At 43.0% G+C, this 15376-nt stretch overlaps 2 protein-coding genes across 4 annotated transcripts; one reads left to right on the top strand and one right to left on the bottom strand.

Annotated features, from left to right (window-relative positions):
- Positions 1 to 2530: 2530 nt before the first annotated feature.
- On the top strand, positions 2531 to 11782 carry LOC143491024 (transmembrane protein 198-like). Of its 2 annotated transcripts, none has more exons than XM_076989667.1 (5): positions 2531 to 2552; positions 7071 to 7432; positions 8544 to 9122; positions 10025 to 10143; positions 10578 to 11782. In XM_076989667.1, the coding sequence occupies exons 2-5, from the start codon at positions 7279 to 7281 to the stop codon at positions 10728 to 10730; spliced, it is 1005 nt and encodes a 334-aa protein (XP_076845782.1). In that variant the 5' UTR covers positions 2531 to 2552; positions 7071 to 7278; the 3' UTR covers positions 10731 to 11782. The 2 variants fall into 2 exon arrangements, with proteins under 2 accessions (XP_076845782.1, XP_076845781.1); XM_076989666.1 differs by lacking the exon at positions 2531 to 2552 and adding an exon at positions 3380 to 3896.
- LOC143491022 (matrix metalloproteinase-19-like) lies at positions 11623 to 15294 on the bottom strand. Of its 2 annotated transcripts, none has more exons than XM_076989664.1 (9): positions 15051 to 15294; positions 14694 to 14785; positions 14217 to 14347; positions 13831 to 14043; positions 13160 to 13405; positions 12958 to 13059; positions 12579 to 12743; positions 12301 to 12398; positions 11623 to 12043 (listed from the first exon to the last, which is right to left on the bottom strand). In XM_076989664.1, the coding sequence occupies exons 1-9, from the start codon at positions 15147 to 15149 to the stop codon at positions 11804 to 11806; spliced, it is 1386 nt and encodes a 461-aa protein (XP_076845779.1). In that variant the 5' UTR covers positions 15150 to 15294; the 3' UTR covers positions 11623 to 11803. The 2 variants fall into 2 exon arrangements, with proteins under 2 accessions (XP_076845779.1, XP_076845778.1); XM_076989663.1 differs by having other exon boundaries at positions 11624 to 12043; positions 12274 to 12398.
- Between the last annotated feature and the right edge of the window lie 82 nt (positions 15295 to 15376).

Below are 15376 nucleotides of genomic sequence, written 5' to 3'. Positions count from 1 at the left end.
ATATTCCATGGTGACAAAAAGTCATGTCAGGGACACTTAAATGTTCATCTAATCCATGGTGACATGTAACTGTTCGGTTCGTCCATGGTGACATGTAAGTGTTTGGGGTAGCTCTGTTGCTCCTTAAAGGAGATACTTTGACCTGATGGCCTGACCTTCTACTTAAGGACATTGGCAGTAGTCCTAACAGTAGTAGCATAAACAATCTACAAAGGTTATTATAAAGTATTACCTTATGCTTAGTTCTTTGACAAACCAATCACTGCAAGCTCCAATTAACTCCATTATCAGTGTACCTCCCGACATGTATCCAATTATCCATCAAGAATTTTAAAAGGCAGCTATTATAATCAGGGATGTTAAGGTTTCATTGTATTTCATCTGTAGTACATTAGAGTTCACAGAAAAGGTTTTCTTACAACACAAAACAGGCTTAGTGGTATTGACTGGCATCACTCTCCATATCTTTTAGAGATAGAGGGAGTTACAGATAAAGAGAAAGAGAGAGAGAAAGGGTGAATAGATCTTAATGGTTTTGCTTTGACATAGTTGTGTCTATATCCTCGCAACATCCATTATGTTTATGTAACCTTTAGTATGAAATGAAGACTAATTTGATCTCTTTGCTTGGCTCTGAGCCATGTGGTTTACACTGGCCATCGCTTTGTGTGTCCCAGCCCTGTACATTACGGACCACTGCTAACAACACCCAAAGCCTGGACTTTTTCATATGCGCTCCACTTTCCTCTCATGTGATATTACATGGTTCTGCTCTTTGATTAAGAATATTCGGGCAACTATCTGTGCTTGTGTTTGAATTGTGTGTTCTTCCTGTTGCTGGAGATAAAAAAAAACATCTAGGAAATAGGGTTTTGTTTTTGTTTTTTTGTTAAGTTCTCATGGAGAACTTAAAAAGACAAATTAATTAATGTTTGATCATGTAAATGTCCCACATAGATATGAATTTTATATTCAACCAGGTCCCTTATGAAATAACTATTTAACTGCTTCATTTGTTGATGGGTTACTGACAATTTGGAAAAGTATTAAAGCTCTCTCTGTCTTCCAGTATGATATTTTCTTTCTTTGAAATAAGTCTCAGAAAGCTACACTGTGTTAAGGAGTGATGTAATCCTATTATGCATTCAATAAGCATTGGTTTGAACACACGAAGACTCACAGCCTTCAGAGATCATACATCCAAATTGTCACTTTCACTCAGTGACAAATTACATACCCATATGAAAACAATTGCATATTGGTGGGTCATACCATTAGCCCTGTAATCTGATTATAATTCAATACTTCTTTTTGCAACTAAGGCCAATTCTAAACGCCTTGCTTTTAACCCAGAGGCTCTGGGTTTGATCCTACCCTTCTGCCATTGAGCCTTGCATTCACAACCTGAATGTCACAGTAATAACACTAAATAACATTGTTAATATAGACATGATGACATTAGGGGAAGTCAGCTATATGAAAGAGCACCAGACAAGCCTCCTCTTAACCCTCTGAGGAATGGAGGATAAAAGGTTTTAAGAGCAGAGAGCAGCAGTTTTCTCACTAGCCAGAGCCATCTAGCGCCACCTGCAGGGATGTTTGTGATCAGACAGTAACCTCAGAAATCTGTCCGCTTACTCTGTTGTTGTTTTTCTTCTTATGTTTTATTCCCTTATATTTTTAATAGTCTTTTGTAAGAAGGAAATTGATACAATCATGTGTTCTGGACCAAAAGGAAACTTGAGATCAACACATTATATGTACGTATGTATGCAAGATGTACATCAGTGAGAGCAGAAGTCACAATAAGTCATGTCACATATCACTACTGGTTAAGGCAGTTAATATAGAAGTGGAGGAACACCTAGTGGTGATATATGGAACAACAAAAGTAATGGTAACAAATAAATACTAACCATTCATCTAATGTAGCTAATCTGTTATTAGAGTTATCATCACGCTCAGGTGACCAATTGTGTGGCATATACAAAGTAGTTTCACTGTGCCCACTGCTGTTCCGCGTAGGCCCGAGTCCTCAGACAGGTAAGGAAGAAGCGGATTTGAGTACAGATTCACTAGTGGAGCTTCCATCAGCCGCAACTTGTATATGACTGACCTCAAATTATACGCACCTGACCAGGATCTGCAGGAGGAGCGTTCCACAAGGTCGTATGTCAGAGTGAGATGACGGATACAAATACCTGGAGATTTTTTAATCAGTAGGCAGAGACGAGAAGGACAGGAACATCTAAGTAGCTCCACATGGAGGAGGCAGTTGAATGGGAAAGTTAAGATCAAAGCTGTAAACATGTATGCCATGCTAGACATCAGATATCTAGCAGGTACAGGAAGCTGGCTAAGAGGCCAAGCAATGTTCCCCAAGGACAAGGTGACGATGGAGTGCTTAAAACAGATGTTGTTGGGGATGTTGTCACCATGGAATCAGAGGAAATTACATGGCAGGAAACGCCACTGACAGATCGCAGAAGTGGTTAGAGACCCCAGATTGAACAGTAGGCCCCATGGAAGAAGAAAAAATCTAGAGCCTTTTGGTAAGTAACAATTTATTCACAGAAAAAATGCAGCTTTCAAAGGAAACAACATGGTGAAGACTCAGTTTGAGACTCTGTTTTGCTCTGACTAGGACAGGGTGCTGTAAATCTGTGCAGGGAACAATGAAGTCTCAAGACTATCAAGTCATCTTGGGTCAGAAAGGTCATGGGTCTTCCAAGAAGATAATGACCCAAAAACACGCAGCTAAAAGCACCCGGGTTCAGGAAGAGTGGGTTTGTCTGTGACAGGTGTAGAGGTCTGACTGAGAGCTAGAAACCCCTTGTTTGCAGTACGACGAGTCTATAGGTTTTAAAGCAATTTTATCAACGTGTTAATAAAGAAAAACATAGAAATTTTCATATCCTTCACTAAAAGCTGAAATAAGTTATTGAGTAACTTATTGTTGTCACATTTATGCTTCCAGTGTATTATTTTCTTGTTTCCCATTGTTTGTACAAGGCTACGTATATTTGACATCACGCCCACACTTGGCTTGTGTCGGACTCTCTGCATCTACATCAGAGGGTCCGTCCTCCGCCTCTTGGCCTCTTCCCATAGCCCTGCTAAAGACGTGCTTCCTCCCACAGCCACACCGTAGGCTAAGGAACAAGTAAAGTGTACAAACTTTAACCACGATTTAAATCGAATTCATAAATCTACATTTTTCATGGTTTAGGCCATTTGAACTCCTTTTGCTGTGTTAATTCTTAAGTCTGTTTCTGAATGGCATTTCTATATTTAATTCGCAATTTTCTCCATATGCAAGCATAGCATACTGGCTTTCCTTTTTAACACAACTGGATATATTCAACACAGGATATTCAAAAATAAATAAGTCCGTTGCAACGATTATGCGCAGGATTCATATGTAAATTGAAGGGACCCGCCTCCAAATAACGGAATCACAATCATCCCGTCCTGGCCTTGAAGCTGAGGTTAACACGTTGAATAAACCTCCTACAGGCCCGTGTCGCTTCACGACCCATAAAAGTGCTGTTCTGATTCTGGAAGTACTTCTAAAGACACGGAGACTAACATGTGTAGCTGGGTTTGTGTCGAGCTTACTGAGGGGCGATAACCCTGCGGCAGATGTTCGCACCGTGGTGTCAGAACCTGTCAGCTGGGAGAAGTGACAAGAGGATTTACATTTGAAATCGTGTCAGAGTTTATGTTCGAGGCATTTTGACTGCAACAACAGTACTATATTCAAATAATCCGTGAGATTTTATTTCATAATCCTTTGATAAATGTTGTGTACTCGCGAACGCTGTGGGCTCTCTATAAAGTTACTCTGGACAGATAAAACTCTTAGGATTCACTTTTCAGAGGACCTACATTTCAGGGTAAGTGCTGCGTTTTCTGTACATGAAGTCCCTATTTTGTGATATTCAGCAAGAATAAAAGTGTTCACAAAGATTTGTAACTTTAACGGATGTTAAAGAAGGCAAATGTTACTTGGCGAGGTTGGTGTAGCTTGCTAGTTCTCTCAATGGTTACATTTTCATGTCTGTTTTAATGTAAATAGAAATTCCCCAAGTCTCTCGCTTTAGCGCCGAAATTGAGGACGTATGTGTCGCTTTCCCACTGTGGGAAAGTGTGCTGCCTTCTGTCTGGGTCGTAATCCTACAGTAGGCAACAGGTTTAGGGTGTTACTTACTTACTAATACTTTGGGCAATACTAATACTCTGAGCTCACGCAAAGAAAAGCAAAATAACGTGGAGCTGAACAAGCACTTCGCACAGGTCGGTTGGAGGACAGATGTGTGAATGAGGAAGACTGAAGCAGGGCGCACAGAAACAGTGTAAAGAACAGAAACGGTAGATTTTGCACCTCTGAATGTATGGAGCGCAAGTACTTGGATGATAACAATTTTTGTTTTGGCTCAGTAAACTGGCTCACTGGATTTTAAGATGAAACAGTGACGTTGAACCAGATTAGGTCATGCACAAGAGAGATAACAGAAGATGTGGAGTTCAGTGTGGATGTGACAGCTTACATACATCTCTCAGACAAAGCCAAAACCAGTAAAGCAGCATTTCGCATGAGAGTAACACAACCAGAGACAGGTAACACATGAGTGTGATTCAACTGTGGGTACATTTATGAAGTGGAAACAATTCTCTAGCGAAATAGTCAGTAGCAGACATCCTGACTGAACGTAGAAGATCACAGTAATGCATGACTGGTGAATGCTGTCACTAATGAATATTAAACCCTGTCTAAGATATAGGACTGTATGTCAAAATCTACCATGGAGAGTAAAATGCATGAACATAACTTCATAGTGTTTGCCACAACGTGTAAACCTTGGGCAAGACTCAGAAAAAAAGGCCAGGTCACAGTTTAAAATGTTCTTAAAGAGCATGACTGTACAGTTGTGTTTCTGTACAGTTGTGTGGACACTTGCGATAAAGATTGACCCACTCCAGTGCTGTAGAGAGGGTTAGGGCTGTCAGAAATGGGCCAAGGACCTCATGATCTTCATGTCTGTAACACGTTTGGTGTGATCCTCTGTGGTGTTCTGGTTTGGACATGCTGACAGATACTGGAGAATCAATCATTTTGATCATGTGACTAGTGATGGGAGAAGTATGATGTAGCTGAAAACATTCGGTGTGCTCCAATCAAATGCCGGAAAACTCACTGGATGGTGCATCGCCTTGAAGCACAACATTGACATTGAACACAATGCTAAAGCAACATATTCCTTTTTATGGCCAAAAAAATATTCGTAACCAGCAAAATCATCTAGCTTCTTGACCTGAATTTAAACAAGCATGCATTTCACGTTCTGAAGACTCCCTAGATAAGCAGGAACTAAAAACAGACAAATGTGATGTTTGTAGATTGTACCCATGGGGGCATATTAGTTAATTATTGATGGTGATTGTTAATGAAAACAGTTAGGATTCGTAACTGGCTCAATCAATATGGACTCAGCTACAAAGCCTTGAACCTCATTGATTCATTTTCGATCCAGGGTGCTGGAGGGTGGAGTCAAACTGACAAACACAAAATCACTCTGAAACAGCTGCACTATGTGTTTGCATTAATGAGTTTACTCCGGGGTGGGCGGAGTTAACGTGAAGCTGTATCCAAGCTCTGATCAGACCAGAGTCAAAGTAGCAAAAATCATTCTTCACGCTTTTATACTTATGTACTTAATAAAAATAACTGTCACGACCAGAAAGGATAATTCTCTGATACACAGTTTAATAGCTGATAATTCCCAGGTATGGTGATACGTAGCCTAGCTGTCTAATGTGGAATGAATATGGTGTGTGAGCAGAAATAAACCTCATTTCATATACTGCAGAAATGGTGGGTGAAATGGCCACTTATTAGCACTGCTTGTTTGTGGGTGGGTGTGTGTGCTTGCTGAGTGACTGATGAGAGAGGGGCATTAGCACACACACACACACACACACACACACACACACACACACACACACACACACACACACACACACACACACACACACACACACACACACACACACACACACACATTTTGCTGGCCTTCTCTGCTTTTGTGCAGCTTCATCCCCAAACAAACCATTTCTGAAAGCAGTAGCCATGGTAAAGAAGGCCTTGACAACACTGGGAAAGATTCTATTAAATGCAGTCATATGCTACTGAGAAATCTTTTAAGAGCTACATTTCTTTGAGTAAATAAGAATAATTCTTTCAGAAAATGGAATTGAATCACCTAAATTAAGTAACTGATTAATTAATTTAGCACGATAAAGGCTGTCCTTTTTTCTGAAAGTATTTTTAAAGGTTTATTTAAAAGTAGACCTTTCATTGTATGCTTTGCTTCTGGTAGACACACACTCATGTCGAGCATGTTGTTGGATTTACTGAGGACTGTAAAGGTGAAGTAACTCACCATATGTGCAAAACAATGAGAGACATAGCATTGAAGCAGAGAACACTTCCTAAACCTGCATCCTGTGTGTGCATGAAGACAAGGCTGTGTGTGTATGTGTGTGTGTGTGTGTGTGTGTGTGTGTGAGAGAGAGAGAGAGAGAGAGAGAGAGAGAGAGAGAGAGAGAGAGAGAGAGAGAGAGAGAGAGAGAGAGAGAGAGAGACAGCAAGAGACTGGTAGAGGGAAGAGAAACTTGGGAACGGGGCAGTTTACAGGTGCTTCTAGAAGTAACCATTTATTTTTCTGGATTGGTTTGTGGTTAAATTGAACATAAGAAAGAATTCAAATATATCGGAGGAGAAAGACACTACTGACAGGATCTGACGACGTTCCTCTGTGCTGCAGTGAGGGAGTGAGGACTGAGATGCACAGGAAACACCCATGAAAAACCTAGAGATGTTTGGCAGCCATGCCTAAATAGGAAATGCTTGTTATCTAAATCACTACCAATATTCCCTTTTCTCCAGCAAATCACAGTGGCACGTGACTGAAACAGTTGTTTCATCTGTCCCTAATAAAAATGTGTAGGAGTGTACATTTCAGAAGGGAGATGGTTTTGTAAAACAGTGGTTTCCTTTGTTCTTTCAGGGGTTTTGGTCATCCACATCTGCTGCATCTGGAATAAAGTCAAGTACTGAAGTTCCATTTGTTCTCCTAAAAATCAGATCTGAATCCATCGAGTTTCTTTAACTCTTTGAACTATTAAAAACAGATAAGGATGTTCCTGGATGGCTCTAAATTTCCATTGAGAGGCTAGTCCTACATTTTGGGTCAGACTGCGATCTCCTGAGCCAAGATGACCGACCCCTCTATTCCTTTGACCGAGGGAGTGACGCCCACAATAGCGACGCCAGACAACTGCGTTCTGGAGGTCAGGACAAAGCATGAGGTCATCCCTTCAGTAGCCTGTTCGCTGTGCTGCCTGCTAGGAGTGGTGTACTGCTTCTTTGGTGAGTTTGTGGAGATATGATGTCCATCACGTTGTAAATAAATATGACTCTGAGATAAATTACAGTATTTAAAATGAATGACTGCTTAATCTTTAAAGACGAACACACACACACACACACACACACACACACACACACACACTTTACTGACCTGCATATGAAATACCCTGAAATTACAATGAGAGCAAGGGGCTATTATTTACATTATGTTAAAAAATACCTAACATTGATTATTGATTACATTACTAATTTGCTGTTGAAATACAAAGAAAACATTTATTTATTTATTATTTTGTCTTGAAATTTGTTGACAATTCACCCTGAGTCCATGTAAACACAACCATTTTATCCACCATGCCCTAGTCTGATCGCAGAGTGAGCTCAGAATTTAACAATTAACTTTCAACATAGAATGGGCTCTTATACTGGACTTATACAGGAATTATACTGCTACGCGTCCAAATAAGATCTGATTTATTTCAACAGCTAATTTTAGGTCAATCAAAAACATCACGTTTGTGATTCAGCAAGGATGTCAAGTGTTGGTGCGTCCAGAAAAAGTTACAAACTGAAGAAACGCACAAAATCTTAACCCAGTTGGAAGCCATTTTTGTTTCCTTGAGCGACCCCATGCTGACTACCGGCCATTGTAGGCCTCATCTTTTTATAATAATCAACACTTCCTGTTTTCTGGACTTTAGCTCTGGGATTTCATTGAGTAACAGGAGAGACACTGTAGGGGTGGTGAGGATGTGTCTTTGTTCAGGTGTTACACTCTGGGTCCCAGGATAACTACGCCTGGCTTGACATGCTACCATTTACAGCACAAAGGATGAACGACCTTTTGACTTTACAGTGAACTGCATTATTATCCACAGATAGAGGCTGCCAACTGATGTTTGGGCTGATGTTATCTGATATCAAAAATAGATGCAACATAATGAAGACACATCTAAATTTGTTCTTGGACCTCCAAAATGGTTCATGGACCTCAAAGCTCAAAAGCACGTACTGCCAAAGCATTGTGCGGCTCCGGTTGCGCCTCAAAAGCCAGTTTGGGTCCAGCTAGTGAATTGCTGCTCCATATCTCACTGTCCCGTTCCTGTTGCAGGCTACCGCTGTTTTAAGATGGTGATGTTCCTGTCGGGCCTGGTGTTTGGCACAGCCGTCGGCTACCTGGTCTGCCTTTGTGAGCAGCTGCTGAACACTCCACTGGATGCGGAGACGCGGGCGGGCGTGTCTCTCGGCATCGGCCTGCTGGCCGGCCTGGTGACCACGCTGGTGCGTTGCGTGGGTCTCTTCCTCACAGGACTCCACCTGGGCCTGCTGCTCTCGGTCGCCGCCCTGGTGGTGGCGGGACAGTGCCACACCGCCTTCACGCCCTTGTGGGTCCCCGTGGGCACGGTCCTGGGCACAAGCGTGTTCTTCGCCATGCTGACTCTCTGCTGGCAGAGGGCCATGACGATAGTCGCCACGGCATCATTGGGTGCTGCCGTGGTGACGGCATGCGTGGATTACTACGTGGAGATGCCAGCACTACCACTACGGGCCTACGCAGGGCTGCAGGCCAGCCAGCAGGGGGCGATGTGCTGGTTCACCTGGGCAATGCTGGGTCTGTGGCCTCTATTAGCCACTCTGGGAATACTGGTGCAAATAAAATTCACTGCCAGAGGAATCTCGCACTCTAAGGGTAAGAGCACGACACAGCTAACCCCACAACACCATGGTGAAAGAGTCCAGGATGAGGGTAGTGATGTACAACAATGGTTCTAATTACCGGCCTATGAGTAAAGCTGCACTGAGAGATTTAGAGGTGATCTACCTCTACATTTTAAAATCGCAAAATTTTCATTGATTAGTTTAATGATCTAAATGAGGTGTTCCATTAAAATCATTAACATGTGGAATACAGGAGGGCCTGACATCCAGGATTAATTAAGTTCAAAGGTTCGTCACCAGGCTGCATAATATTGACTTAATTAGACGACAGTTGTGAAATTGTGAAATAACTGAGCACATGGACAAATCTCTGCTGTTTCCATGGCAACCATGCGAACACCTGTGGATCATTGTAGACATCAGTCACTACCTAATCAGGAGGTCATAATGATGATTATGATGATGATTCTTACGGCTCCAGTCAGGAATGCTTGACTAATGTGGGTGTACTCTTGAACAGAATGTAGTATCCATATTACAGATGTAGCAGATCTATTTTAGCTCAGAACCTACCGGTTCTTACACACATATGAACCCTACTGATGCATAGCTATACAGATAAAGTGTTATCCACAACGTGGTTTTGGTAGCTCTGACTGTCTAAGCCAGTGTTTCCCTGTATGTACTGGACATGGCAGTGTTTTGCCTGGTCTAACACACCTATAAACTTGACGAAGACCTGAAGAGTTGGGACAGGGGTGATGACAGCAGAGCTAATGCTAAGCAAAGCGCTAATGTAGCCAGAACGGGGCTAAACAGCTGCTGTATCAAATGTGCCTTAATGGGACGAATCCTTATATCACGTGGTCCCACAGAGATGTTTACCTAACTGAGAGTCCCATACAAGTGACTCACTCTCTCCATCTCTGTCAGTGACTCTGAGTAATAAGCACAAGTGGGGCCGTCGGAAGGAGGCGGGCCTGCACGCGGAGGGGAGGTCCCAACGCAGGCCGCCGCCCCTCAAGCGCTACGCTGGAGACGTGCTCGCGCCGGTAACCCACCTAGGCTCACGCCCATGCCAACTATACCTCACCAGGAACATATTGTCTAAATTTTGCACGTTATTTCTTGGTTATTGTTTTGATTTTTTTAATTGCTATAAAGAATACATCAGAATACTATAATATTTTGAATTAGGAACATGAATAATATTCTACTACTGCCACCTGGTGGCTGAACTAGAATATTCAGTGCATTATTTTAGTGTTATTTTTTTGCCCATTCAAGTTTGACTCTGAACAATAAACGAGACAGCAATATCTACCTCTGAAACTGAATTGAAAGGCCTGAAAACTGAGATTCTGTGAAAATATTTCGGCCAAAATTACTGTTGCTAAATGGCTAATGAGTAACAACTACATAGGACAGTTTAACTATACTTTTTTATTTCTGACTATTCTCATGTTTTTCTCCGTCTTTCTCCCAGAGCTATCTGGCGAGCCTGCGTGAGCGCCAGATGAGCACAGGGTCGTCTATGAGCAGCCTGAGCACTGTGTACCACACCATGATCGACTTCGACTTTGAGACGGGATCTATGGTGCCTCTGGCTACCTCGCCATCTGCAGCACGCAGGATGTGACCTCACATGCGCGAGCGTGCACAGGCCTCTGGCTCAAGGGGACTTGCGTTATATGCGTGGTGGACTAACGGGAAGAGACACAGGGTATTGACCAACAGACAGAATAAGAGTCTGTGGAGACCGTGATGTTATATCGATGCTAACAACGCCGTTTTTCCACTGTGGTCACTTTAAACCCTCAACACTACCCAACACTATCCAACTTTAAGCAGTGCGTAGTATCAAGAAACTGGAAACTGTTTATCTATAAATACCACATTTCTTCCATCCAGGACACAATATATCCCTGACCTCATCTGGAGATAAAGGCCTGCGCTGCTGCCTTTATTAGCTGTTTCTGTGGGAATGGTGAGATTTACGTGACGACATTCCCATGTGGCTGTTTGCATTGACCAGATAGGGACACGCTAGGAAGGCAATGCTATTCATATTTCAGCAATCTCGAGTTTCAGGACTGTTCTTAGGTTATGCTGGATTTCATGCACTACCATAAGAAAACATATAGGATTGCACATATATATGTGAACTCCATTGTTCTATAAAATTCCACAAAGCCAGTGGTATTTGAGGGTACCAGTGGCACCCTGACGGTGATTATACTCGTCCTGCTTAGACATGTTTGCTGGGAGTGAAAACACAGATAAAGACGACATACAAAACAGGACACTGTGTATTCCCAAACATTCCTCCTCTGTTTTAAAAGGAAAATTGCTTCAGGTCGATGCTTTCAGCATGGAAATCTTACAGCTATAATTATGCATTGGGCTAGTCAGTGGAATGCATGATACATATTTAGCAAATGGAAGTCAATGTACTTAATATATATTTTTTGGATTACTTAAATGTAAAGTAGATTATGAGAAATTTACAAGTGTTTAGCAATCACGTAAGCAAACATTTATTGTGAATTATCAAGTTGAGTTTGACAGTTATAAATAATGGCACTGTAAATTCTTAAAATATGCAATAATACATTTTCTAAAAATAAATCAGTGTACAATTTCCTTAATGTTTTTGTGTGTGTGTGTGTGTGTTTGTGCCTAAGCTAATATGCTTTGCTGCCCTCTAGTGAGCTAGTCCTCACACTGCATCCAGTGCACTTTCATGCTGCGTGGGTAGCCCTTATCTATGACGTGCCTGGGGTTCACGCGCCAGTACTGGTCCCGTTTAAATACGTAAGTGTGGCCATTATTCGAGGTGAATGCCGCATCAGGATTGGATGGTAGGCCGGCAATCAGATGTGAGAGAGGTTTGGGATAATACTTGAGGACATTGGCAGATCCCAGCTCATCCCACTGCCAGTACTCTGAACCCTGAGACAGAATGAGAAAAATTAATGTATGATGTAATTCAGTTACTGATTTCTGACAGTTACTGAATTTTAATTCTGAGATGCAATGGATAAAAAAAAAACTAGAATGAAATCTAATTATTAACAAATGTAAGATCCTGCTCCTTTACATGAAAATTAACCAATACCAAGCTTTATAAACATGGTGTTTGTGTACTTTGTAATGTAACTACTGTGTTTGGGGTAGCATACCTTGATGAAGATGAGTTTTTTGCTGACCTTGGAGAAGAAGGCTGAGTCTATGTTTGCTGGGATAGCGAGAAGTTTTGGGTAGCCGTGGTCCAACTTAAATCCAGAATATCTCCAGATCTTTTCACCTGTGTGGAAATAGTGTTAGTGTCACATGAGCAGAGGGTGTAAAAACACTAAGCACTGTTTGTGTCTCGCAGGGTGATTTGAGCGATGAGTCCTTGAGCTTGACACTGGCGAGGATCTTACGATGCCTTATGATGAGTAACGGAATGGATGTCTTGCTGTGGGTGAAAGGTCGAGTCTACCTTTAAGGAAGTAGGACTTGCTGGTTCTCGGGGAATGCACTGCAGCACTTAAGTGGCTAGGCAGCTCTTTCCACATGACGTTGATGCGTATGGGCGTGTTGAGTTTGCCGTCCGAGATTGTCCAGACGTACTCGCCACTAAACATATACGTCTTGTGGAGAGGCCCTGAGGGAAGAACACAATCACCTCCACACTCAACCATGCAGACCCATGCCACCTAACCCTCATAAGAAGCATCCCATTATCAACAGAGATATTGCTGTATATATTAAAATAATTGCCCTTCAGTGTCAGCGCCCTGACATCCATATGCATAGTAGGGATGACATTAATTATCAGCAGTGTCATTGCTGGTCTCAGGCAGGGTGCGGGTTTTTACCCAGCATTATAGCGTCAAGTGAGACAGTGCAAGGGTCCGAGGGAGCAGCATCCGACCCCCCGGGCACAGCAGGGGCCCCGGCCGGCTTTTTCTCAGCTTTCCCTGAAAGGAAAGAGAAAGCAAATGTGTTGAAAACGATCTGATGAAATAAGATGACGGTATTATATTATTTGTATTATAGATTAAACCCAACCCTACTCACCATACAGTGATTGAATACCACGGACGTCGTCAGGGTGGAGCTTGAAGTTGTCCCGGTAGCCAGTGTATATAGCACCCATAACAGCACTGGGGTATTGGGAGTGGCCTAAACCCAGGGCGTGGCCTATTTCATGAGCTGCTACAATTCGCAGATTCGTTCCGTATCTCCGCCCCTCAGTCCACACCTCATCTGCATCAAAGTGCACTAGGCCGGACTCTGGGCCATCAGCATGAGCCAACACGTCACCTACAGGGATGTCATAGGGGTAATAAACCATCAGTCACACTGACCTACACACTCCATAGCATCAGGAAATTATTTTTTGTCATACTCAGTTCCATCAATAATAATATGTATGAAGTAAACTACTGTGAGAAAAAAACAGTAGTGACATTCACCCTTTCTGTTAAATCCAACAAACCCTTCTAAAGCCAGTAACAGTATTTAGGTAGCCTGAGGCATTTGGAACAGTTTCCCTAGCTCTTTCCCACTGAGTCAGTTAATAGCTTTTATTACTCAGAACTGCAGTAGGGGCAAAACTAGTGCCATAAAATGAATCACTATGAGAAATGTCTCTTCAGTGACTCAAACTGTGCCCAGAGCACTAAGCCACAAACAACCAGATGGGCTATTTCTCTCTGTTTCTCCCTCTTTCTCCCTCTTTCTCCTACCTGGCCCATCGAACGGCACAGGGCAGGCCTTGTCCCTCCCGTGGAAGGAGATTTTGATGTCGGCGTGACCCCCTGCGACCTCATGGAAGCGGAGAGGTGTCACCTCACTCCAGTAGGCGAACGCCTTTTGTATAGCTGCCCTTGTGTGAGCGGCACCGACGTTGCGGGCGTGGTTGTAGATGCGGTAACTCAGTGTCTTTCGGCGCCAGTAACCTGAAAAGCAACCAATCGGTAATCGATTATTGGTCATTTAGGAGACTGGTACTTTTTCAGTGTGAACATACCAAGTGAGTGTGTGACCATCCTCACCACCCTGACCATACGGACTGGAGGGGTCAGGAGAGGTGAGGCAGGGTGAACGTCAGCGATCACGGCCACTAGCTCACCCAGTACACGGTATTTGAGGATCTTGCTGTTGAAAGGGTCCTGGAGGCCACAGCGTGGCTTCTTCATCATGGTCAGAGTGGCATTGTCCAGCCTGCCAGTGACTGCCAGGTTTGACGCTTTCTGGAATATTCTGATGGAGGGGGAGAAAGGGAGATCAAACTCTTACAGAGGCGGCAGGTGCAGGACGGGTCTGATTCACTGCACTGAAACTGTCTCACAAACAGTCTGCAGTAAAAGCTCAGTTTCTAACATCTGTTGAATTATAATGCACCTAATTATAGGAGCAGCTTGATTCTACTCTTGACATGGACCAGCTGTTGACACTAACAACCAGTTAAATGCCTTTAACCCTTTTAGCATTCTGACCTGAACTGAAGTGCTCACTTTAGTGAAGGGGGTCTGAGGGGAGGGAGCATGAACTTGGTGTGTGCACGTGTGTGTGCGTGTGTGTGTGTGTGTGTGTGTGTGTGTGTTACCTAAGTGCTTCACGTAATTGCTCCAGTGGCGTCTCTCGTTTTTGTGGATGAAGGAGTGTTTTGGGCAGGTAGCCATATCGCATCAGGTAGTCCTGAATGGGGGGCAGGTTAGATTATTGAACATCATCACCACACAAATAAATGTAATCTGATATTTCCTTCTGTTATAACTGACATTAATAAATCACATTAAATCATTAAATGATCTTCTGAATGCATATTTAGTTCTTCAATAAAATTCAATCTTTCCACTTTCCAGGGTTCAATCATTCATACTTCAGTGAGACAAATCTAAATAAGTGAATGCTGTACTGTCTTAGTGTTCAGTCTAAGAGAGATAATAGCTTCAGCTCTTACTGTAGCCAGTTCCTCTTTGGGCAACGCCGCACGCTGTGGCATCCAGATCAGAACCAGCAGCACCACACAGTCCATCTTCAGAGCCGGACACGTCCACATCTCTGCTGCTCCACTCGAGCCCTGGAGCCCTGTTGCAGGAAGCTGTTAAGTCGTCCCCTGCTGAACGGTCTATGTCTGCATGTACAGATCTGTGACTAAGGGCCCAAATCTGGTGCTTGTGTTTGTCTTTCTATTGTTTGTTCTCTGTGCATCTCTCTAGGGAGCGTGTATGCATTTATACCCCGGGAAGGGGAAGGCGTTAGGGTTTGCCCGCTGACTTCTCCATC

Source organism: Brachyhypopomus gauderio, unplaced genomic scaffold, assembly GCF_052324685.1.
Source record: "Brachyhypopomus gauderio isolate BG-103 unplaced genomic scaffold, BGAUD_0.2 sc69, whole genome shotgun sequence".
Classification (NCBI taxonomy): domain Eukaryota; kingdom Metazoa; phylum Chordata; class Actinopteri; order Gymnotiformes; family Hypopomidae; genus Brachyhypopomus; species Brachyhypopomus gauderio.
This window is presented reverse-complemented; position numbering and strand designations above follow the sequence as displayed.

What these genes read in the sequence shown, in the direction of transcription:
- LOC143491024 (XM_076989667.1), top strand. Translation starts at nt 7,279, where the DNA reads ATGACCGACCCCTCTATTCCTTTGACCGAGGGAGTGACGCCCACAATA. An exon ending in AGTGGTGTACTGCTTCTTTG is followed by an intron (nt 7,433 to 8,543) that starts GTGAGTTTGTGG and finishes TTCCTGTTGCAG; the next exon opens with GCTACCGCTGTTTTAAGATG. An exon ending in AGGAATCTCGCACTCTAAGG is followed by an intron (nt 9,123 to 10,024) that starts GTAAGAGCACGA and finishes CATCTCTGTCAG; the next exon opens with TGACTCTGAGTAATAAGCAC.
- LOC143491022 (XM_076989663.1), bottom strand. Translation starts at nt 15,149, where the DNA reads ATGTGGACGTGTCCGGCTCTGAAGATGGACTGTGTGGTGCTGCTGGTT. An exon ending in TGTGCCGTTCGATGGGCCAG is followed by an intron (nt 13,406 to 13,830) that starts GTAGGAGAAAGA and finishes ACATCCCTGTAG; the next exon opens with GTGACGTGTTGGCTCATGCT. An exon ending in ACTTGACGCTATAATGCTGG is followed by an intron (nt 12,744 to 12,957) that starts GTAAAAACCCGC and finishes TTCTTCCCTCAG; the next exon opens with GGCCTCTCCACAAGACGTAT.